Genomic DNA, 26188 nt, shown 5'->3' on the forward strand with positions numbered 1-26188 from the left:
ACATGTATACATACAATAAATAATGCCCAAATGTATTTGCAAATTATGATATGGCTTCTTGAAAATGGCCGGTACGTGTTGGCACGGAGTCATGTTCGTGATATTGTGCTTTGAACATTGCGCAGCAACCAGCTTTCAAACCAGGTCGTGCACGCTTTCACACTCTCAAGACGCTGCTTATACACGAAATAAACTAAGCTTTCGCGTCATTAACTGTTATTTTTGGCAAACAATCATGAATACTATGATATATTAGTACCTTGAGTGTCAAACAATGTGCAAAAACATGTAAACCTGTGCAACGTTTTATTCAGGTTCAAAGTCAGAAGAACAGTTATTATGACGCATCGCATGGAAAAGCTAGGCAAGAAGGCAACGTAGCAAATCTCATCAGAATAAAATGTCAAGTGCGCTTTGTCATCATCTGCAGAGTTGGCTGGATTCTCGTTGAGTTATAGCCACGTTGATGTTTACTGGGCTGCGGCTCTTTCTTACGCGTTGCGTTTCACGAGAAAATGGTAAGTAAAATAAATCTGTCGTTGAGTTTTTAGTCTTTCCCTGTATAGCATCATGATTCAGCGGACGCGTAGGTGGAGTCACATTTATCGCCGCTCGGTCGCATCGTATCTTTCTCTATCCTGCTCTTTGTTTGCGCAATCTGCCAAGAATGGGTGCTCCTCAAAGCCGGAATGAAAAAGTGCTATTTACTTCCGCTACTTCCAGCAGGACTCTGTAAACATTGAGAGGAAAGTTGCCTAACTCAGCGTCTTCCTCTTGCCTCTCACTTGCGGACGCTGAAGCTGCGGCCCGCTCGTCGTGTGATAGAACCATTCTCTGAAACTTCTCTGGGAAAGCTCCACAATTTGTGACCTCGTGCGCTATTGTAAATCACAGCCACCCAACGTACCCCTCGCATTATTCAGGCTTTAGTAAGCACGAGTGTCGACGGAGTGAAAAGAGCTCAAAGGACTGAGCCCAATGGGCTGTCCGGAGGCGGAAGTACATCTGCTGGGAGTAGTGGTAGTGTTCGCGAAAAAACATCAAGAAATGCTTTGAGATATTTATTTGCCGACGCACAGTCTTCTTGCTCTGTAAGCGTGTTCATTCAACAGATACCTTTTTCATTGTTTCGTTCAATGCTTCATCGTTTCATTGTTTCGTTCTAATTTGCTGTATCTTAATCTCTTTCAACGCGTTTTTTTAATGTCTGTTACTTCCTCTTTCGCATGAGTCATTCGTAACAAGAAAGTGTAGCATATCTCCATAGAAGTCACCGTCACTATGCTGGACGTTAACAAATACAATTTTCACAGTTTCAATCAGCCTTCGGCCAGCGTAACAACCTTCCACTTAGATGCGCCCTGGTTTACACCCCCGGTGGCATCTCCGCTTAGTACTTTGGTTGGCTGTGGCTATTTACAACATAAAGAAGCATCAAGATTTCAAGCGCAATTACCGAACACAAGAAGTGATGGTGATTTCGCATGCCGGGCTACAATAGAAAGACAATGATGACGCTAGGGCAATTGCGAAATTGCAACAGGCAGGCTTTTCGTGCTTGCGGATGCTAGGCTACAAAAGAAAGACAATGCTGACGCTGGGGCAATTGCGAAATTGCAACAGGCAGGCTTTTTGTTCGACACATTCATGTGACCAGGCATGCTTAAGGCAGCCTCACTACGTTGTGAACATGGTTTACTTTTCACGTCAGCGTTCATCTTCTGTCTTTCTCTATGACCCTGAATGTTTCAATTTTTTATGCTATAGTTTCTTCGACTGATATGTGGGGTTTAACGTCCCGAAACCACTATATGATTATGAGAGACGCCGTAGTGGAGGGTTCCAGTAATTTCGACCACCTGGGGTTCTTTAACGTGCGCCCAAGTCTGAGCACACGGGCCTACAACATTTCCGCCTCCATCGGGAATGCAGCCGCCACAGCCGGGTGCTATAGTTTCTTCAACAATATTCGAAGCCGGACATGATTTCTTCAAACCCTCTCGAATCACTCGCCATATAGCAGCATCACCCCATCTCTCATACTAAGAAATTATCACAGGGGATCGTTCTGTGTAAGCCCGCATTTTCTTGATGTTGTGCTGACGTTTATATACGGTTTTCACAAGCACAACAGCTAAACGTGGACAAAGTGTGCTATTGTTGATAATGTGGCCTGAACAGTCACCAATCACTTACGACGACAGATAGTAATACGTACGTGTAGTGCCAGAATTACACGCGGAGGCGGAAATGTGGAGGCGGTCTGTGGAGGCGGAAATGTTGTAGGCCCGTGGGCTCAGATTTAGGTTCACGTTAAAGAACCCCAGGTGGTCGAAATTTCCGGAGCCCTCCACAATGGCGTCTCTCATAAGCATATGGTGGTTTTAGGACGTTAAACCCCACATATCAATCAATCAAGCGAAGTGTAAATCGCGCAGATATTAGTAGTGGCGAGAAACCCACAGTCGAAGTTTGAAATCATATATGCCAACTGTGGCCACTATCGGTGCTTGTAATTCTCACCTTAAGAGATATTTTGTACAAGTACTATTTTATTTATAAGTCTCGTAGCACAGACACTTGATGCTAATAAACGCGCTCATGTGTAAAGAATACTCACACAGTAGTTGCCAATCGTCGTACACATATTTGTAGCACAACGCAGGGTCTTCGCACGTCTTTCGGTTCATAAATAAGATACTAAGTTCTGCATACTCAGATCTGTTCTAGCTAAACGGAACCTGATAGAAAGGCTGGAAAACGACTCCACAGCAAAAGCTTCTGGAGCAGTAAGATAGCGTTTCAGCGAAGTGAAAATTACAATACCCTTTAAAGGAAATCTTAGAAATGTTTAGACATATATGCTTAATTCGGTAACAGTTCCACTTGTAATTGTCGCGAAATAAATATTTTACCATTTTAATGTAAAACCAAATGTTCAAATAGAGTTCTTTTTCCTCAACAGTGGTACAGTCTAATGCTTTACCAGGAGGTGTTCCTGAATCGTCATGCCATGTATATATGTCTGCATTTGATGTGTGACGTGTAATCTCATCTCTTGCCGTAGCCTCAACGAGGCTGCTATGTCAATAACTCGACGTAACAGTAGAGTTATCGAACAAGTCAAATAAGTTGATAAATAAGTAATTATATTCGCACAGCTCACACCCTGGTGACGATAGTGATGGTTTTAGTGTAGAGGGTATCCATCTGTTTTTTTTTTTTTAGTGTTGAGCGCGGGACGTTATCGAGTGAAAGATACTGTTCACCTAAAAAAATTTTGTAGCACTCTCGAAACCAAGGCCGAACGGCTCGTGCATTCATGGGCTCGTCTTTTGCCTTGTACATCTAGGTCATACGTAGCTGATGTCACTGCCTTCGGTAATCTTGCTTCCGTAATAATGTATACGGACTGCAACTCAACGTTATTTCAAATATTGATTCTTAGTTCAATGTATTGTTTCAACGAACGGAAACTCTTGTTGAAGCGGGGTTTTTCTTCAACCTTTAACAAAACGCTGGTATATAGCATTGTGCAGAAGGGTAGCGTGAGAAACAAGCTAACGTAGACAGGCGTTAGGAAAAGCTTTCTCTTAGGAGAATGGTAGCACGCCCCACCACCATCTTTTTGTACCCTTCATTTTGGGCTCCCATTTCTTTTTCACGGTAAGAATAGAGATATACGTTCAAGATGTAAACCTGGTGGACCATAGCTTGCTAGTACAGGGGCGGTGTGATGATAGGAGCGCGACATTAGGATAAAAAGAATCTAATTTGCAGATAAACAAAAAGGAAACACTGCCTGATGTTCATGCTGCAATAAAACAGGAGTACTAAAGTGCGTTAGTGGCTGGATCGGAAGTGACTTGTTCAAAACAGACGTGGCCGAGACTCTATAAAAAACAGTGTTGCTGCGTGCATGTAAAAAAATGCATGTCTTCATGTGCACTATATAGGCTCATCATTGAAGCCAGTTTTTTCAGATAAAAAAGATTGAAAAATAATCGTGACAATCAGAAAGTTTATTAGGATGTAATGAAAAAGGCTGCTTGAAATAAGGGCCAAATGAAATTTAGGTGTAAACGTGGTGCCTAATAAAATAGGGTATAAAAATTGTTTATAACACCTCAATTTAGGCAGCGTGCCCTTATACGTTACAACACATTAGCAGTTGTTGCTCCAACAATAGCTGGCATCGGCTATCGAAGGCACCACCGGTGAGCACTTTCAAAAAAATTCATAATTCAGTGATAACTAACCAGCACTAATCGATAACAGCCACCATTTAGCCAGCAATAAACCCAAGCTGGGTCGTATGGTTACTTCTTGCGATCCCTCTATCGGTCCAGTTTCTACATCACACAACTGCATGATCCTGTAAATACATGCACGGACTGTCTGATGTGGTTCCTTTCTGGAACTTACCTGTTTACGTCCGGCTGTAATTCAAAATTGCGTTAAAAGAGCTGATTAGGCGCATTCCTTTGCAGCGTCAGACGCTAAGTCACAGGCTATGGGTTCGCATAAGGAGGGGGTTGGGTACTAAGATGCTCAAGAATTGAAAGTGACAATCTTTATTATGCAATGATGGCGCAGATAATACGAATTCTTGTTGGCTTGCCCGTGAATCTTTCAGAAACGTACACTGTTTGGCATAACATGCATCTTGCGCTGATGGGCTTCTAGTGTCAAGGCATCTTCATAGATATCGTTCACGGGCAAAAGGCATACATGACACAACTCTTGTGTCCAGTCGTGAGTTTTTGTAGTAGAGCAGAAATAACACCACACCGAGAAGAAATATGAGAGTCAAATTACGAAAAATATCTCTTGCAAATTGCCATCAATAATGAAGCAAATATTTGGGTCCTTGCCTAAAACCCGCCATAAACACTAAGGAATAAACTGTGGGCATGATAAAAACTTCTCATTTCATTACGAATGAGCTTGTAATTAAAACTTTTCAATGAAGTACGACATGGTCCAAATAGAGCTTTACTATGAACTGGAATAAAAAATTTCTCACGTGTTTAGTATTTTTCTTTTTCTCAAACGATGTACAAACTTCAGGGGTTGCGAAAGAAGTTAACACAAAATATATTTTCTGTAGAGTAAGTGATGCCTTCTTTGATATTTAGACATAATGCAAGGTGGCACTACAATAACAAAAGAGGCTACATTTTGGCGCAATTTTTGGAGGCGTGCACAGCTGAGAAATTGCGCTAAATTTTCTGAGCTATAATTTTTATAAAGAAACACCTTTTCTTAATATGGGAACACAATTTGATATCAGCATGAGCAGCGATACCATCAAATCCAGCTTTCTCATGAACAGCATTCGTATGCTTTTCTGTGAAATTGGTAGGACGAACGTACGTTTCTACACAATTTCAGTCCGAAGTATTCAAGCAAATTACTGTTTCCAAGGCAGTAAATATCCACAAAACTCTCTTCGAATACATCTGTGATGGTCTTCATAATGACTTGTAGATTTGGCCTTGAATGACGTGGGCGTGAATGACGGTACCGTAAGTGACTTTCGAGCATTTCTTCTTTGGCGACTAGTTTGATCCATATGCACAAACGCTTGATTTGACATTCCCAAACACGGACACTGTAACGAATCTAACCCATGATTTGTCCGAGATTAGCGGAGCTTTTTTGTTCGCGAGCTCAACCACCACAGTCACATAGGTGGGCTGGTGAAGCAGAAGGCGAAAAAGAAGCTGAATCACTGTTTACCATGGCTGTAAACATTTAGGGATAAGGCTGCGGTGTACTGCAAGCAGCAGCTAGAAACTGGTTTTCGCGTATTTTAAATGCGAAAGAACTCTTAGGTAAATTTAGCGACTTTCAGCGTGTCTACCTACCTACCCTACCTACCTACCTACCTACCTACCTACCTACCTACCTACCTACCTACCTACCTACATACATACCTACATATCTATCTATCTATCTATCTATCTATCTATCTATCTATCTATCTATCTATCTATCTATCTATCTATCTATCTAGCAGCCTATGACTTTCAACCATTTTGATAATGGTATCAACACCAAAACTGGTACGGCATAACATGACTGTGAAACGAGCATAACTGATTAGTTATAACATGAAAATCATCACATGTATATCATGAATGTCATAACTTACATTTCATGTTCTTGCTGTTTTTGCGGTTGTTTCGTTCACGTCACATATTTGAAAACTGGTATAGAAGGAACAGGACTGCATGGCAAACATAAGTGACAGACCCTAATGTGTAAGTCATGACATGCGTGCGATGATTTTTATGTTATGACTAATCATGACTACACATCATGCTCATGGTACGCTTGCCGTCGCCGTCGTTTTGCTAGCTTCACATATACCACATTTGGTGTTACGCGACGTGAACAGATGACGAAGGTAGATGAGGGGTGCAAACATGACAATAATGAGATGTGTGTCATGTAAGAACATGACTACATGCCATGCTCTCGCGCTCGCGGCCGTTTTGCTAGCTTCACATATAGAAACGTTGGTATTGCGTGACGTGAATGGATGACGAAGGTAAATGACACGTCCAAACATGATAGTCATGACATGCGTGTCATGTAAATCATGACTACCTGCAACGCTCATAGCATGCTCGCAGTCGTGTGGCAAGCTTCACACATACTGAGTTGAGTATCACAGGACGTAAATACACGACGAAAGTGAATGACACATCCAAACATGGTAATCATAGCGTGGAAGGCGTGTACGGCATAATTTACGCTTGTCTTGTAACGTTATGTTCATTTTAAAGTGACATATCAACCTTCCTCATTCGTGCTTCAAATATCATCGATTCCCACAGTACGTGGGATCTGCCTTTTTTTCCCTCCCAATACGCTCCACCATTCATTATTCTGTGCTCCTCTATACCTGAACATATGTGCTCCTTGAGCCCATAACAACCGGGGGGTGGAGGGCAAGTACATCGATCAAGGGTGGGCATCTCTGTTCGCAGCCAGTCAAGATATAGGTCGAAGAAAAACAAGTGAAGTGGTGACTGCTTCTCGCGTGAAAACTTAAGATGGCGAGAAAAGAAAGAAAGAAAGAAAGAAAGAAAGAAAGAAAGAAAGAAAGAAAGAAAGAAAGAAAGAAAGAAAGAAAGAAAGAAAGAAAGAAAGAAAGGAAGGAACGGGCCCTACTGTATTTTATTTCGCTTTCCGTCGAAGACTGGCCTCATGGAAGTCCAGTGATTGGCGAGGAAGAAGCAAAAAAGTTTTTTTTAATGCTTAGTTTGTTTCCCCGCTAGACACTAATAAAATATACTAGCAACTAGGGCGAAAACAGATATATGGGATTTCTTCGCGCCTTTCTTTCTTATCCTGGGTTCCTCTGCCGAATCTGTATTTTTTTCCACCGTGAGTGCATGGTAAAGGAACGAAGCAAAAGTAACTGCTCCCGGTTAGAAGGTAGCACTGGTAATTTGGGCAAACTGATGGGATCTCAAGAGCCTCCGCTTCCACAGACAAGCAATGTTTGAACTGACAGATAGACATTTTTTGTTTTTTACGAGCGTTCTGATTCTGTATAGTACAGAGGATAGAGGGAAGCGTTGGTGCAAATTCGCAGTGTGAGCTAGCAGCTGTTGAAAGCTCGTTGGGCAGAAGTGCTGTCTTCTTTTGTTTTGAGTTGTAGGCTGGTGAGATGAGCAACGTGAGCTACCAGTGGACACTAAGAATATTTCCACAATTCCCACTTTTATTCGCCTTTTAAACTTTAAATTCAAGGAGGCAATAAGCTAAAACGTCAATTTCCTAAAATGCAGAACACAGTTGGCGGCTTCGGCTTTTGTCCGCTGCAAATATTTTGACGCGTTTTATACGCGACCAACAGTTAGGCCTAAGTGACAGTAACTTAGAGAAAAACAAGGCATATAAATTGCAAAAAATCAACAAGGTGGTTCATTACGCTATATTGAATGAGGGGGAAGTGGGCAGAAAAAAATACCGAAAGAAAGTATGAAATCGAAACGTTGACTCACACTTGGATATAGCGCACACAACGCAGTTTCCTTGGAAGTGCACTAATGTCCTAATGGTAGCCAATGGATGCAGCTGTTAAGCCATAGTTGCTGTTTTGAAGGTTTAAACATATCTATGCAGACTGAACGATGGAGCTGTCTGTCCATGTATCAGACGAATGTAACAGTGAAACGCATCAAATATGGCTCCGCCGCGGTGGTCCAGTGGCTAAGGTTATCGGCTGCTGAGCCGCAGGTCGCGGGATCGAATCCCGGCTGCCGCGGCTGCATTTCCAATGGAAACAGAAATGTTGTAGGTGCGTGTGCTCAGATCTGGGCACAAGTTAAAGAACCCTAGGTGGTCGAAATCTCCGGAGCCCTCCACTACGACGTCTCTCATAATCATATGGTGGTTTTGGGACGTTAAGCCCTCATATCAATCAATCAATAAATCAGCAAGCAAATATGAAGCCATAAATCCATCAACGTTGTTTGGTTATGCGTTCTGTTAGTTGCTTTATGTATGATCTGTGAGAGCCAGCGAAATTTTCCGATTGGGGGGGGGGGGGGGCACTAACTAAGGAGGATTGTTCTAACCCACATTGTAATGCGGCTGGGGAAGGCTTCGAGTGCTCGTGTAGCTTGGATGAGGGCAAGGGCCCGTTTCACACCAAATGATTTTGCCCATGACTTCATGCAACAAGACAACTATGGCCTTCATTTACATAAAATGTCCCCATAAAATTTCCTCACCTGCACAACCCAAACATATGATTTCATCATAAGCGTTGTTTTTTAGCATTGCTAATGGCATAAATTTAGTGCAGTAGTCATTATTTTTTCATGTTCTCAGGCTAATGTCATCATGAAAAAAGGCAACTGGGACGAAGCAGATGAAAGCGTCTTCAAGTAGGAGAAATTTTGAGAATCTAGAATAATCGTTCGCTATAGAGGTTGACCTTTGATGTCATTTTTCACCTCGTCTTCCACCTTCGATAGTGTGGACATATGGAGCGCGTTGGCAGAGCTCACTGTCCATGTCTGCAGATTCGGTACTTCTACATCATCAAGCGTCACTCACATAGGAATATCGTAACTAAACCAAGCACTGAACATTCATAAGCAAACTCTGTTTCAAAAGCAGGAAAGTAACAGTAGCCTATAACCGAATTCTCTGAATTGTACACTCGAAAGATGACCCAACCTGCCCCTCCAACCGGCAGGAAGATAAGTACAAATTATGGTCGAGGAAAATCACTTAAAACGCACTTCTTATTTCTCGCCTGAATGGTCGCTAGAAAACAGCTGAGTCAGGCAAAGAATGATTGGGGGACGGGAGTAAATTTTGATTGATCATTTCCCCTTATCGATAGTGCCTGTTTATGTTTCGTTTTCCTATAACGTCAAGGACTCACAAGAGATGTTAAGGGCAGTGAGTGAAGAACACTGTGGCTTGATCGATGATAGGCCCGTAATGAGACATTTTTCTCTTCTTGCAGTGTTGCAGTGTTTCCGGCCGCCAATCTATCTCTCTTTCTTATTTACTATCCGTGGGTACTAGCCTTTTTTTTTTTTTGTTCTGTGCACACTTATCATTCATACAAATGGGGCTTAGTCGTTGCAAGGGCTTGAGGCAATCACGACATTTTTTGACATATTATACTTTCATCTTCCTAATACAAATGCTTTCGGAGATTCATCGGAAGCCCCATTCCTATTTATAGAAATCCAAGCACCAATCCCTGATTTCCGTTTTGTGTTTCAGGGACGGTGGGTCTGTCCATCCTCCATCGTTTTCGTACGTAGCCACCGGGATGCGATATGGGAGATGGCGGTACATGGACTCTTCAGTAACATTCATACCCTAAAACCCCAATTTCACAGCGGCAACTTTTTTGGGCAAGAATCTTGAAAAATGACATCTTTTTCTTGAGATTTTAGTGAGAAATATGAGACCAAATGAAACGATGACTTGGTGAACAACGAATCATGCTCAAGGCGCTTTCACAATGTTCAAGTCAAATGCAAAGTTGCACCAGCGGCGCGACATTCCAACGCGATATGCGGCGAAGAAAACTTGTGCACGCAGTCCAAATCTCGGAAGCGGTGAACATGACGTGCGCTCACTTATGGCAATGATGGTGGAGAACACGCAGAATAGAGCAATGACGCTTGGTGGCCCTGATACTTGCGAGACAGAATTTAACACCTGCAGGTGTTCCATTGTCAGCAACTTCCGGTCAGCTCATGGCGCATCAATGAGCACTTTGTTAGGTTGAATCACGAATGGGGCATGTAGATCGTTGTTGTTAATCGCCATACCTGACACCATTTACGTCCACATCGGTCATGTCCCGATGTAGGCGTGGTTGGATCAAGAACATGCTCTTTTTTGCCGCAATTTAAAACAAACAAAAAATAAAGAAATTCGTAAATGACTTGGTTTCACGTCTTCTTTACTTATGGTCCCTTTATTTGCGACAAACGCACACCCTTGAGCAAAGACCAACTAGGCCAGCTGAGGCTTCTGGTGGTAAGGTCAACAGAGAATTCCCACGTCGGGTCATTCTAAAATCATTTGGCCCCTGAAGCAACGCAACGAAAGCCGGTTGCCTGTCACGCGCACTTTCTTCGGCACTAATGGAAGTTACGGTACAAATACCTTTCACTTTGCGAAGTCAGCTATTGATGGTAGATACATTTCGCTTGATTTTTTTTTGTACTCAGCATCTGAAAACCGTGTCGAAATGAATTATTAGGATGGTGAAATATGGTGTTTAAAGCCAGCATTAAAACTATATTGTCGCAAATACGACAAGCGTAATGCATAAATCCAGAAATGCTTCAAAATAATTCTTCCGTTACACCTGGGTTGTCGTTTAGTAGCAGATTACACCAATCCCCGTATTGTTGTAACCTTTTAAAATTTATCTGCGTGTGTATGGGGTCCTGAGAAAGTTAGTTTTGCTCAGTCGCCGCTTCCTTGTCTCCAGTTGGATGCTGAATTAAAAAGTGCATTAAAGAGAAACGTGTTCTCTCTTAGTACACTGATCAACTGAATACGCATTAAGAAATAATATTACATTGTCAATTAGTAAATTATTACTAGCTTGTGACAGTTTAACCACAAATTATTGGCACCGTATGTTCAGTGGTGTACGCTGAGGATACAGGGAAGAAGTTACGGCAAGAACACATCCATTGTTTCCTTGGCGAATGCTCCTAATGAAATGGCACGATGTATTTTTTTTTCCTTTGGCATTTCCGTGTTGTGCCCGGTAACCATTTCGTCTCGTTTTTCGGCTTTGCGTCATCGCGAAGAAAGGCGTAACGCCGTGGTGAAAGCCACTGGGGCAATGAAGAAAGCAGGAGCAGCAAGAAGAAGAAGAAGAAGCGTGAGGTCCCAGGAAACAAACAAACAAACAAACAAAGAGAGTGTCAAGGAGGCCACACGCAAGCGCCGACCACATAGCGGCCGAGAAATCGTGGTATAAAATGCTTGACCGTGCTGCAGAGCGTCAGTAACGCTCTTTGCCTTCTACACCTCTGTGCACGCTCCGAGCGAACGACACGTTGTGGTAGCACGTCTTGGAAGCAAGTATCTGCGGACTTGTGCGTGAACGTTTCCGTGCGGAAGAGCTTTACTCGCTCCCTCCAGTCACCATGCGTTCGGCGGCCGCACTCTTCGCTCAGGTAAGTGCGCGGTGCTCGAAAGCAGTTGGTATATCACTGCAGAGGAGGAATGCCAAGAGCATACACCTATTGTCGAGGCTTTCTTAGTATGTTCGGCTGTATACCTAATGATTGCACTGCGTGTTGAAAAAGAAGACGTGAAACTAGAACCGTGTTGGTAATATGTAGCCAAAGTATTCCAGCGATATATATTATGCACAGCTATTTGCAAATATACGAGTGCACAAGGTAGAAGAAAGGAAGCACTTGGCAGAAAAGCGGTAGTTTGAGCTTTCCATGACTGGGTTCTTATTCCACTGAAGTATTTCCGCATTTTACCAACTAGATCTTTGTCGCAGTAGCAACGAAGCAACTATAGTTCATTAAAGTTGCGAGTGTCATAAGCTGACGCTCCACCACGAAACTGAAATAACAAAGGTACATATGCATTTGTTGTTTCAGTTTTGTGTTGTAGCGTCAGCTGATGACACTCGCAACTTTAGTGAACTGTAGTTTCGCTGTTGAAAATTTGTCCAATTTCAGTGTTTGGCTTGAAGACTTTGAATGTCAGTTTTCAAAGATATTGATGCCAGCGATTGGCGTACCTGGCACCCAGCCTCCATCAATACCGACGTCGATAGAGTACTGAGGAGACCAATGGAGGATCCAGAGCGCAATGCTTGTGTTAACTGCTACCTACAATCAGAGGGGAACCCGTGCGGATCACTGTCACTTCACTGTTAAGCACCATGTTGCATTATCACAGAGCACAATTTATAACGATCTGGCTCAAAACGTGCTAAAGAAATCAAAATTTTTTTACACACTGCATAGTTGTTAATCATGTGTGGTAACGCACTTTGCAGTCGTGCAAATAAAAAAAACGTGCATAACTGACTTCTTTATATGGTTTTATGTTGCTGATTGTCACTTTCACTGGCATCAAAACGTACCGTATCAGTTCATGCAGCCATCCTTGCGTAAATTGGTCGGTAAACACAGTCACATGGAAAGGCAGCTTTTTCGTCATTCCGGGTAGCTATCTTCAAATGATGGCGTTTTCTCAAAGAGGTCTGAAGATTAGTTATTTCGTAAGTCTAAATTGTGCAAGAAGTAGCGCCAAATTGCATAAATGAAGAAACCATGAAACATCATTTGTTGTCTCAAATCATGAAGTAAAAAAATTGGCAGCATATCCATGGAGTGAATGATGGAGAGTGGGGCGAAGCATTCGTCCGTCCATGCGTCCGTCTCTGTGACCGTTCATGCGTCCATTCGCCCGTCCGTGCGTGCGTCTGTTCGTGCGTCTCTCCCTGCATTCGTCCATGAATCCGCCCCTGCGTCCATTATTGATCCATCCATGCATCTGTCTGTGTGTCCGTTCGTCCATCTATTCAACACTCCAAGTACCACTATCTCGCATCTTTTCATGATAAATTCCCCATATAGAAGCACCGCCATCCAGCGGACAATCTAAGGACTAAACGAAAGCTGGCACACGCACACTTTCTTACGGCTTGCGCTTCGGGTCTACTTCCACCTTTAACCACCTCGAGTTTATGGTATATACTGGTTCACTGTATTCATGGCACTGCGGCCCAACGCTCGCTAAACCTTTCTAAAACCAAGGAGGTTACGCCCAGCGAGTATAACGTAGCAACCTTTTCCTGTCAGATAGTGCTCAATGTACATGCCAATGGCTGCTAATGGAAAATGAGAGACAGGAGAATTCGGCTATTACTTTCTTACGGCTTGCGCTTCGTATCTACTTCCCACCTTTAACCACCTCGAGTTCGTGGTATATACTAGTTCACTGCATTCATGGCACTTCGTCTTACGCTCGCTAAACCTTTCTAAAACTAAGGAGGTTACACCCAGCGAGTATAACGTAGCAACCCTTTCATGTCAGATAGTGCTCAATGTACATGGCAATCGCAGCGTGCACGTTAACTAAAAGCCGAATGCTCCTGTCTCTCTTTTCCCATTAGCAGCCATTGGCATGTACATTGAGCATTATTTTTTATTGTCCAACAACGCACAGAAGAAATCCCTCACCGGCACCACCTTGGTGGTGAAAATGTTATACTTGTTACACACTACAATGGCTACGAGGGACAAACGGGTGCCGCTATGAAGAGCTTTACCCGTAAAACAAAGGTCAAATAGAGAAGGCACCTGAATATTTTCTCTGTGTGCTATACCCCTTTCAGGCCTACCCTATGGGTTATTTTGTGCTCACAAAGAACTGTTTAGCATACCACATGTACTAGCCCAAGTAGATATCCCGTCAAACACCAGAAACTGTTCTTAGCGAGGTACCGAGCTCTTTTTTTTAAACGTCAGTGCCGCGTACAACACCACGTGCTGTCGAAAATCTCTTGGTCAACAGGAAAGCAAAGTTGCACTACTGCTGCAGATGCTAGACATCTTGACACACAATCCGATGCGTCATTGTTTCATGCGAGCACCACGTATTCTGGCATAAGCTGCACGAAGACACTTAGCCAGACAACTGCCACAGGAGTGTACGAAAACAAAAGTGGCATTACGTGTTCTTTATGTTTCGACGCTGTAGAAATAGTGAAGAACAGTCGATTATCCTGTTTGCGTGAAATATAATTAGCAATTGTGCACATTTATCTGCCTCCGCAATCGTTGGTTAAGCAGCACTAATCTAATGTGTGCGGTTTACCACGGTGCCCAGCGGTTTATCCAATAGCGGTGCTTCTTGAGAAATACTTTGTTGCTCCTTTCATATTGCAATCAGCAGGCCAAACAAATAAAGGTTCCCGTGGTAACAAATATTGCGCTCTTTCTTTGCAGGCACTCGCGCTCTTCATGGTCTTCATGGCTGCAGCTGGCGGTCAGCTCGGATTTGGTGGCGGATTCGGCGGTGGACTCGGTGGAGCCTACGGCCCATCTTTGGCCGCCACATTCGCACGTCAGGAACAGTATTATGTGAGTGAATTTGCATACATTTGAAGGCGTTATATAAACTGCTTCTTAAAGACAACATACATTGCGCATGGCAACTTTTGAAAGCTGCGAAAGCATGGCTTGCGTGATACTACTGATTCATTGAATCACAAGACGCAGTGTTTATGAGACTTTTGTAGAAAGCAATGCATACGTTAGCGGCTAGCTAGTGGAACATGGGAGAGGCGTGATGATGATGATGATGATGATGATGATGATGATGATGATGATGATGATGATGACCTTAGCTGAGTCAAATATTATTTATCTTATGCTGTGCACCAGATTACCATTTCTGAGTCATCATAACCACAATAAAATATAAAATGACGTGAAGATTGTGGTCATATCTTTTTTAGTGGGCGTCTCTCATAATCAAATAGTGGTTTTGGGACGTTAAACCCCACAAATCAATCTTTTTTAGTGAAACCGTGGATCGTACTCTACCATGTTGTTCTAAAGAATACTATCACTTAAAAGAGCACAGCTTCACTGTATAAAATACGATCTAAATTTAGTAGTATCACAAGCGAAGCGAAGAAAGAGGCACCAAAGCCCAGCCGCGGTGGTCTAGTGGCTCAGGTACTTGGCTGCTGACCCGCAAGTCGCGCGATCAAATCTCCGCTGCGGCTGCTGCATTTTCGATGGAGGCGAAAATGCTGTAGGCCCGTGTGCTCAGATTTGGGCACACGTTAAAGAACCCCAGGTGGTCGAACTTTCCGGAGTCCTCCACTACAGCGTCTCTCATAATCGTGTGGTGGTTTTGTGACGTTAAACCCCACATATCAATCAATCGTAGAGGCACCAAAAGGTCCACGAGTGCTGCGTTGAAAGAGATTAACTTATGCGTGCTCCTCTCACATAAAAACAAAGAAAGCTCATCATGTTCGTCTCAGCCATATCACATGTTTCATGTTGTCCACAACGTAATATCAAAGAAACCTGCGTAGTCATTCGTTTTGTGGGCAATCAAAAATCACTCTAAAAACGTCAGTAATTATGTTTGGGGTCCTAAGACTTGTGATAGATACAGAGAGCATGCAATCCTAGTATGTTAAGCTCCCAACTACAGAAAGTTCAGCGGCGTTCAGTGGTGTCTTTGAGTAAAGATAGCTCTTAAACAGGACAATTGGCGTTTCCAGTGTTCACGGTCAGAATAAAAAAGTCAGCTTATTGTCAGCTGATGGAGAACTACCCTTTGTTTTCCAACAAATATTAAAATCGTCCATCTCTCCTTTAGTACGCGTTGAGTCATACATTTGCGTTCGTATGTCTGATAACGTAATTCCTTTCAATGACGGAGACAAGATACTGAATTCAGAAGCAATGAGTAGCTGATGCCCATGACAAGTATAATTCGCGGACAATATGTATATAGCAAGCACGAGTTAAGCCAGTTTAAACCAAACAACTCGGTGACGCCATGTGAAGTATCTTTCCGATGATAGCCATCGGGAAGCTGCTGTCTGTAATCCTGAAAATTAAGTTAGAAAAAGGTTATTCATTTGCTTACAGTGCTCATAGATCAATACAGGATGTAGCAGTAAACTATAGTCTCCTATGCAGCCACCGCAACCGTACAGCTTTGGCTACGACAACCAAGACCAGTACGGCACTAAGTCTTACCACAAGGAACAGGGTGACGCTTCTAACTCCAAGACCGGCACATACGGGTATTCCGATGCCAACGGCATCTATCGTCAGGTGAAGTACGTCGCCGACGCTGGTGGATTCCGCGCAAAGGTCGACACCAACGAGCCCGGAACTGCCCCTGGTGCCACTGGGGATGCCCAGTACAACGCCAACCCCCTCCCTGCTGGCCGGCAGTACCGTATCATCGGTGGATCTTCGCCCTTCTCCGCGCCCTACACGAGCGCATCCACCTATGGAGGCTTCGGTTATGGTGGTTCCTGGTCTGGATAAGCGATTGCTGACATAGGGTACACTTTGTTGAATAACTTCTGCGGCTTCTGACCCTGTTCTTTAGTCAATTGAACAGCCAAGCAAGTCGTTGAAGAACTTGAGCCTTTCCTTAGAAACTATACGTATTCAAAATGTAATAAATATTTCAAAGTTTCATATATTGCCTCCATATTAGTTTCGCCTTCTTTATTCCGCTAAATATATGGCATATAGCAAATCAACCAGCATTACTCAAGATAAGTGGTGTATTGTAAGAATCATATTAGTGAAATCAGGCTTGTCATACGTAGCGTTGCACAATATAACAGTTTTTGTACAGTTCAGACACATTTACCATTTTTATTCCTTAGTTAGAGAGCACTATAACAGATATCTCACTTTTATTGTCAGTAGTGGTTCTAACTTTCGAGATTGATAAGTTTTTAATCAAGCTGCAAGATTTACTTCTCAGCTGAACATGAAATGACCGTTGTTGAAGCAGGGATATATATCAAGAACGCTTACAATAACATTTCCTTGACTCGACCCTCTCTAATTCAGAAAATCGGATAATTTGAACGTGCTTCTTGATCCTGGCTGTCATAAACATTGTTTATTGGCATCAAACACTCGTTAGTTTAGTCATATTTTACGGCAAGCCGGTCAAATTGGACGATATTCGGCGCATACTGAGCGCGAAATGCCGCCAAATGGCATTCGCAGAAGATATGCTTAACAACGGGCCTCATAGGAAATGCTCATGCATCCATCAGCCACTTCATTTTGGCTTGGGGTAACGCACGCGCACTGTCACAAAGCTCAACCATCGTGAATGGACGAGAACCGGCGCATTCAGCATGGTATGGCCGATGGCTAACCCTCGTGAAAACAGTCGGACTTGAAGAGCTTCTGCAGGTGTCTGCATGCTGGCAAAACGCTCGCGTGCTGCACAGCTGAACAATGATCAGTCGCCGATGAATTTTAAGGCGAAAAAAAAAGTATTCGTCGCCTGAGCGTGGCGATGTCAGTGGTTGCGGTGAATTCATCAGATGCCGTTCCGCTGAACAATACGCACTTTTACTGTTCCAGATATAAGCTTATCAAGCCTGCTACGGTGAAACAGAGGCTGCGGCGTACGACTGGTGAGCCAAAGATAACGGGTTCGATGGACGCGAAATGGTAGAGGCCCGTGTACCGCGCAATGCTGATTGATAGATATGTGAGGTTTAACGTCCCCAAACCTCCATATGATCATGAGAGACACCGTAGGGGAGGGCTCCAGAGATTTCGACCACCTGGGGCTCTTTACCATGCACCCAAATCTGAGCACACGGGCCGACATCATTTCCGCCTCCATCGGAAATGCAGCCTCCCCAGACGGGATTCGATCCCGTGACCTGCGGGTCAGCAGCCGAGTACCTTAGCCACTAGACCACCGCGGCGGGGCTACCGTGCAATGTCAGTGCACGTTAATGAACTCCAGATGGTCTAAATTTCTGAAGCCCAGCTTTACGGCCTCTGTCAGAACATTTTGAGACGTAAAACAACACATATTGTTACGAGATAAGCCGACCATGAGAAGAAAGCTCGGCTTTATTTCTGGTTTCTGTACTACAAAATGGCGGTCACAATGACGTCAGTACTTACTCCATATCATAGAGTTTCTCAAAATTAACTAGAGGGCATTCTGGCACTGTAATCGTTCAGCGACCATGTGAATGATGGGTAGTACACACATTTGTCTAGTCTTCGTACTTGCGGTCGGTGAATCGTACTTGCGGCTTCGTTTATTGCTGTGTTTCGATTTTGTTTTGAAAGAAAGATTCAACGCTTTTGAACTTCGTGACCCAGTTTGGAAAGGTAATTTGAAAAAAATAGGGTGCTAAAGCGCAATCGCTGAACATTTGCTGATTTTTTGTTTCGTGACAAAACAGCTTCAAGCCACACGAACACACACGGAGCCAAAGGCAGGCCAGAAGTATGAAGTTTAGACAAATATGTGTACTACCCATCATTCCCATACTCGCTGAAGCGCCGTGCATTGCAGCTCCCATAGACACGAGCGCCAGAGTTCCCTCTAGTGTATATTGGGAAACTCTGCGCTCCATATAGAAGACAAGATTAGAGCACGTTTCAGTTTAACCAAGAGGCGAGTGTCTGGAGCTGTTTGCCGCAGCCACATTACGAATTGCGAAGACTGCGGCTGTAACGCTGCTCTTGGGCGGAATAAGCAATACATTTACCATTAGGTTGAAAAAAGCGCAGTGATGTAACTTGAATTTTTTTTTCTTCTTTCATTGCCCGCCCCGGTGGTCTAGTGGCGAAACTACTCGGCTGCGGACCCGCTGGTCACGGGATCGAATCCCGGTTGGCGGCTGCATTTCCGATGGAGGCGGCAATGTTGTAGGCCCGTGTGCTCAGATATGGGTGCACGTTAAAGAACCCCAGGTGGTCGAAATCTCCGGAGCCCTCCACTACGGCGTCTCTCATTATCATGTGGTGGTCTTGGGACGTTAAACCCCACATATTAATCAAATTCTTTCCTTTCATTGATACTTTTGATAAGTCGGCATTCGCACAATTCGGAGTCTTTTCTCGGCCCCTTGAAATATCAATTCACGAACTTTTACTGTATTCAATTTCCAAGCACTTTCATAGAAAACTCCAACGCTTAGCGGTTCTCTAGGCGCAGTTTCTTCGACCATCCTACCTTGTTCCTCAGGGTCGCCATAAAACGCCAGGGATGCTGAACGCAGAATGCGGAGAAGTTTGCACCGCGTTATTTCATTTATACCTAACAATTATGAATAAGCTGGACTGCACGTTGCACTCAGTAATGCAAATTTCGATACAACCGTTATTTTACGATTTCCAGTGTTGATGATGACAAGCCCTTACATCTAACCGGTAATAAATAATCAGGGTCAAACCACGAGCGCGGAATAAAAAAGTTACTGCAGCAAGCGTTTTCATATGTAACGGTTTTGATTATTGTTCCTCCGATGCGCTTTTACGCTGACTCCTTCCCCAGCTGTGTGATCGATGAGCGGGCCGTTTCGATAAATCTGTGCCACATCTCTTATTCAGAGATTTGAGCGCTTTGGCATGCAAAGGAAAAGGCGGTAGCACAGGGCCATCTCTCCACGAGCTCCCATAGCAGCAGTTTAACCGTTGCCTTTACTCACCAACAGATGGCAGGACACACTAAACCTTCGGACACTATCGCGGTAAATTTGAAATACTCAAAACACGCTGTTCTTGAAACACGTGACGAGGCTCGTTGGTGATACATCCTTAATTTTAATATTGTAGTGATACACTTGACGAGAACAGGGCAGAAGAGAACATGGCAAGTCGGACCGACGCTGTGTCATGTCAGTCTCCGTCCTGTCATTTTCTCAGTGTTGTCGGCATAACGTGTTGCGCTGCAATACCTTAATTAGGGACGCTGATGTTGACATTCATATTGTCGCGACGTCAAGAGAGAGGTCGTACTCGAATACGCTGAGAAAACAGCAGCGGGTCGGTCTTTCTGTTAACCACGCGAGAAAGAGTTCCTCATCTTTCTCGTTGTTGCGTTCTGCATAAAAGCGTGCAGATACGCGTATGCACTGTCGCCTTCGTCTTTTTCGCGGGACGCACGTGACAATATTTATTTATTTATTCAGTACATGCACCACCTTTTCAGGCCTTACAGCAAGGGCGGGGGGGGGGGAGTACATACATCACTAGATAAATTTGTCTTTTATTTTAGCGTGGTAAACATCATCATTACATTGAATTCCTGCATTATTATTATTATTATTATTATTATTATTATTATTATTATTATTATTATTATTATTATTATTATTATTATTATTATTATTATTATTATTATTATTATTATTATTATTTGCATACACAAGGACACTAAGGACAGAGGGAGAGAGCAAGCTGGCAACTGCCACCTGGAGGGGCACAACGCCTGCTCACTCTCTTGCGAAGAGGGAAGAAACAGAGAAAACAAGAATTAGAGGGGAGAAAGAGGAAAGCAGATAAGGAAAGGAAACAAAAAGACGTAGACTTTGACGAGTATGTGTAAAAACATAATAAAAATATTAAAAACGCCTATAAACGTGTGACCAGGCTCGTTTGGTTCATAAATGTAAGGAGAGCTTAGTGGGCCTGGTCGCGTCTGGAAGCACTACCACTTGGAAAAAGGTAGTCGTCTAGGGTTGCGCACTTGAGTCCTAGGAATTTATATTCCTTAATAAGCAAAGATCGCTGCGTAGAAAATGTGGCACAGTGTACTACGAAATGCTCAAATGTTTCGCAGGAGCCACAAGCTGCACACAACGGGCTGTTCACTCGCCCTTGACGGTGTAATCGTTCACGCACCAGCACAGAGCCCGCTCTTAGTTTGGACAACAGCGCTCGGGAACTACGAGGCAAGCCACGGCCACGAACACGGGGAGGGAACGATCCATTCGCCACATGCTGTTCTGGGTGCTGCTTTAGGAGGTGTCGGTGTATTAGCATACGAGCGTTGTCCATCGTACATAGAATTCCCGGACAGTCACAGCCATCAAGGTTGCATGACGAAGCAAGGTGATCCGCTTTTTCATTGCCCTCAATACCCATGTGCGAAGGTACCCACTGTGCAGCTAGGCATACCCCACGTGACAGAATATTGTTAATGGATTCCATGATGCTGCTCAGAAGAGGGCTGTCGGTCTCCTTGCTGGTGAGTCTGCTGAGGGCACCACGAGAGCCACTGAGTATGACAACCTTCGATGCTGGTAACCCTTCTTGTACGTACTTAAGGGCGACATCAATTTCCGCTAGCTTGGCCATCACCGACGATGAGGGGTGTGGTTTTTTAAACAACCGCCTGAAATCGGTTAAAGGGCAGAAGAAAGCTGCAGAAGCGCTCAGGCGATCGCTGCGTACAGAAGCGTCCATAAATACTTTTGCATAGTCTTCAAAGTTTTCAAAAAAGTGTGAATGGGCTAATTGGCATAGTTCCGAAACAGGTTGGTCACACTTTTTGCGTATTCTTGGAATTTATTGATGGGTAGAGAAGGCACATGGCCTGTGCTCTGTCGATGTTGGCAAGTCAATAATTTCGCCGGAATCGTCAGTAATGTCATTGAACAAAGCTGTCATTTTGCCCACCCGAGAAAGTGGGCGCTGTAACAGCCTGTTAAGGAGTATCTTGCCATGTGGGGTTCGGTTCAGACGCTCAATATGATGTCGCGCTCTCTGGTCAGCTTGCAGCCTTAGCGGCAACTGGTGTGCTTCATTCAGTAGTGGGATGGATTGTGCTTCATGAAGTAAGCCAAACAGAATTCGTAGGGCAACACGATGATCCCGTTCCAGCTGAGACAATAAAGCAGGCGGTACATTCAAGACTGACAAAGCATACATAACGCAAGAGAGTACAGCTTATTGGTAAACCTGTAGTGCCGTCTTCTTACCGATTCCCTCACCCCTAGCAGTCAAAGCGGCTACATACTTGAACCGCAACAGCGATTTTCGCCTCACAGTTTTAACAGCAGGGCGACAAGAAAGGCGATCATCGATGATTACACCAGAGTAGCGATGTTTGTGTACCCACTGTATCGGTGTGTCTCCGAGGTAAAGCCTGCTAAGGCTTCGACGAGCGCGTTGCCTTGGATGATATGCGATCGCAGCTGACTTCGCAGCAGGCCAACTTCCACCAAGTATTCTGAAGTTGCATTCAGAGCTCGCTGCTATATACAACGAAGACGTGGACCATGGAGTGATGGACCACTGACCCAGACTGTGATGTCGTCAGCATAAATCACTATGCCTATAGGAGTGTCACATTCTTGCGGTAATCGGCTTGGAAGTCCAGCAAGTACGCTGTTAAAGAGAAGCGGTGACAAGATGCTGCCTTGCGGGACGCCACAATTAACAACGCGAGGTTGACTCCGTACTTCTCCAATGCGCACTTTCATTCTGCGCTCAGATAGAAAATGACGGAGAAAGGGTGACAGACGACCTTAAATTTCTCCATTCATAAGTGCACAAATAATCGCCTTATGTGGCACCGAGTCAAACGCTTGCTCTATGTCAAGAAATAGAACATACGCTGACTGCATCTTTGCTCGAGCAGATTCAAGCGATGATACAAGACCTGCTATGGTGTCAAGGGCTGAACAGTGTCGAAGAAATCCGCTCATGACATCAGGTAAGAAAGTGAGATCCTGTAATCTGGCGTCCAGACGAAACAGCACCATACGTTCTATCATCTTCACTACATTAAAAGTTCGTGATATTGGCCGGTGTGACTTCAGGAGTTGTGCAGGGCGACCAGGCTTTAAAATTGGCTTTACCACAGACAATTTTCATTCAGCAGGAATCAGACTCGTTTGCCACACTTTGTTGTGTTCGTCCAGGATACTTTGATGAAAGACCTCATCAATGTTTCGCAAGGCTTGGTACGTAACACCATCTTCACCTAAGGCAGTGCGATGGTAACCGAGGCTAAGTGCATGACGCAGCTCGGTCAGGGTAAGTTCTGCCTCATCCATCTCACATGGAGGTCGATATAAAATTGTTACGGAACGATGACTGGCATCGTATTTTGACAGAGGACAGGTGAAAATATTGGCAAAATCTTCCACAAGAATTTTTGGAGACCGTCCAGTTGTGATGCACATTGCTGTAGTTGGGTCTTTGCAGACCTCAGATGTTCGGAGAGCCTTCAATATGTGCCATACACTCCTAAAACCGCTCGTCATATATAACGAGCTACACAATGCGGCCCAGCTCCTTCGACGAAGTTGTTTTGTGTTCCGCCTGAAGGCTGAATCTAAGCGGTTTTAAGCCCAAACTCCATAAGCGCGAAAATGCACGCGACAGCGACGAGCGACGCTATGAGCGACGAAACAGGGCGTTCGCGCGACGTGTCGCGTGCTCGTTTTCGCGCGATCGCTCGGTTCTCCCGGTTTGGAAACCGTCGCTCATCGCCCGGAAGTGCTGGGCTCAAGCAGCCAATAGCGAAAAACCGGAAAAGACGAAGACTACATATGTGCACGTGACCCTGCCCGAGTCACGTATGCGCAACAAGAAATAACGCAATGTTTATTACGCATGCGCATATAAAAAATGCTGCAAGGCAATAATAAACACTTTCCGTTCCATTACACAACAATATATCTTATTTTTAAATTGGAAACCGCTCGCTACGCGGTTTTCTTGGTGCGAGTAGACGGCCTCATGCCAGCAACAGTGGAATTCGCTCGCCGAAGCCGTCGCGTGAATGAGGTTTGCCTGCGCTAGCGACTGATCGCGCGACGCCGATCTACGTCGCGTCGCTCGTCGCTGTCACGTGCATTTTCGCGCTTATGGAGTTTGGGCTTTAAAGTGTCCAATCAGAGCTTCTTTTGGAACGCTGTGCACTCCTGTAAGGACGTCGTCGACAAGCGCGTAGTCTCAAGAGCTTTAGGCCAGTGTTTGGCTTGTCTGTGCTTCGTAGTCGTCGTACTGTAGCTTGCTACAGACATTCACTCACTAGTTTGAACAGGTTATCGTGTGATGGCGCCCCCGTCAGCGGACGGAAGTTGCCCAATTCGTCACTGTGATGGCAGCACCCTGGCTGCTAGGAGAATTCTCTGGAACCAGCCGAATGTGCTGATGATCTGAACCCCATGGGTCAACTTCGCTTGACCAAGTAAGATGCACATCTCTCGTTGATATGGCAAGATCAATGGTAGATTGTTGCAATGTTTCACGTTGTGATTTGTGCCACAGTTAGCACAGACCACAACACTTGTGCAGAAATCCCGTACATGTCCAAGCTTGAGACATTTGCGGCATTGTAGAGGCTTTGATTTAAAAGGTCGGACCGGTACCGCACTAGCCTGCCCTTTATGTGACTAGGTAGCTTTTCGCACCCGAAAAGAATCTTCACACATTTCGAAGAGCCAAGTCTTCGAGCGCTGATGACTCTGCATGGTGGCGTGCAAACTATCATACTTTTCAAAACGCCGTCGGAAAGTTGTAGGTCTACACCCGATATAACCCCAGCTGTTACACTAGCGCCCTGTGGAACAAAAGCCCGCACGTTGACGTTGCATAGCTGAGATAGACCTAGCAGCGTTTGCAACATCTTCTCATCGCTTGTGTCTATGGCAATGATATTTTTTCTGGAATTCACTCGAACTTCTTGAATCAGACAAGGGCAAGTTTGAAGAGAAAGTCATGAAGATTCTGTTTGGAGATAGCGTTCAGGCTTACCGTGACGTCGACGGGCACATAAGCAACTGTCGTAGTCACGATGCTGTTGTATATTACGGTTTCTTCACTTGATTGATTGATTTGTGGGGTTTAACGTCCCAAAACCACCATATGATTATGAGAGACGCCGTAGTGAAGGGCTCCGGAAATTTTGACCACCTGGGGTTCTTTAACGTGCACTCAAATCTGAGCACACGGGCCATTTCCGCCTCCATCGGAAATGCAGCCGCTGCAGCCGGGATTTGAAGTTTCTTCACTTGAGGGCGATGAAGTCGACTTTCGTCTTGGTCGTCGATGCTTAGTAGGTAGAAATGCATCCGAGTCATCCGATGTAGCATCAGACTTGGAATCGGCAACTTCTGATGTCACTGAAGAGCTGAGCTGCTCCTTTGCAGTGGCAGGTCTACCCATGCCGCTAGGCAGGTCCACCGCCATCTCCTCCATAGTGAAACTTGCAGGTAGGGTCTCCCCAGCAGAGCAGATGTCTTTAGGACCAGTACAGGACGTGCTGGATGCCAAAGATGCACGACGACAAAAAAAAAAAAACTTCACCAGCCAAGAAAACTGACAACCGAACGATAAACTTTGTCGTCGTCTCTTCACCAAAAAAGCCTGCAATATTTGACGAAAGAACATTCCACTCGCTGGCAGTCCTACGAAAAAATTGATAACGTAAAGTGTCGCCTGTGAAAGGAAATTCAAGAACTTTGAAAGCATGGTCTCTTCTACGAGAAGTATATGATGGTAATGCGATCTATTTTTTTCTGTCAGTGCCAGTTTCTGAAAAATTGCTGTGAAAATATTCGAGTCCCACTGCTTTCCATCTGTCCTTTAGGTCCTGCTAATAAAGCGCACGCTTACACTCAGAAACGATGAAGTACTTGTAATTTCGCAAAACAAATCGAACAACCCTATTTTGAATTTTCTCTAGTAAGTTGACTAACTTTTGAGAATGAGGATCCCAGCTGACACATGCGTACTCAAGTATCGAACGTAGAGAATGTAGGGAAGTTTTTCTTATATATTTAGTATTAGGTTATAGTCAAATATATTCTGTACGTAGAAGGCATCTCGCAAAATTTAAAGTTCATTGTTTTAGTTAACAAAAGTTTTCTCAGTTAACTAGATTACTTTTAAGGCATTGCAAACTTTCTTCACCTCACCTTCTTTAGCAGTGCCTCCGTATTTATGTCATCTTTCTCCTAGCAACAGCATGTGATGACGTCATTAGTTGACGCCAGGAGGAGACCTAACCACGTCATGGTTTCTGGAAGGAACTGCTTCCATGGCAATACCTCGAGGGAATCATGGATGCCCACCGTAGAGTTTGTAGTATATACACTGCAGAGATCTTTGGCGATAGTGTCTATAGAAGCTGCAACGTACGGCGG

At 44.3% G+C, this 26188-nt stretch overlaps 1 protein-coding gene across 1 annotated transcript; it reads left to right on the forward strand.

Moving 5' to 3' along the window:
- The first annotated feature begins 11549 nt into the window (after positions 1–11549).
- LOC119172883 (uncharacterized) lies at positions 11550–16729 on the forward strand. The gene is made up of 3 exons (XM_037424025.2): positions 11550–11693; positions 14496–14630; positions 16215–16729. The coding sequence occupies exons 1-3, from the start codon at positions 11664–11666 to the stop codon at positions 16569–16571; spliced, it is 522 nt and encodes a 173-aa protein (XP_037279922.2). The 5' UTR covers positions 11550–11663; the 3' UTR covers positions 16572–16729.
- The last annotated feature ends 9459 nt before the right edge of the window (positions 16730–26188 follow it).

This window comes from Rhipicephalus microplus, chromosome 4 (genome assembly GCF_043290135.1).
Source record: "Rhipicephalus microplus isolate Deutch F79 chromosome 4, USDA_Rmic, whole genome shotgun sequence".
In the NCBI taxonomy this organism is placed as follows: Eukaryota; Metazoa; Arthropoda; class Arachnida; order Ixodida; family Ixodidae; genus Rhipicephalus; species Rhipicephalus microplus.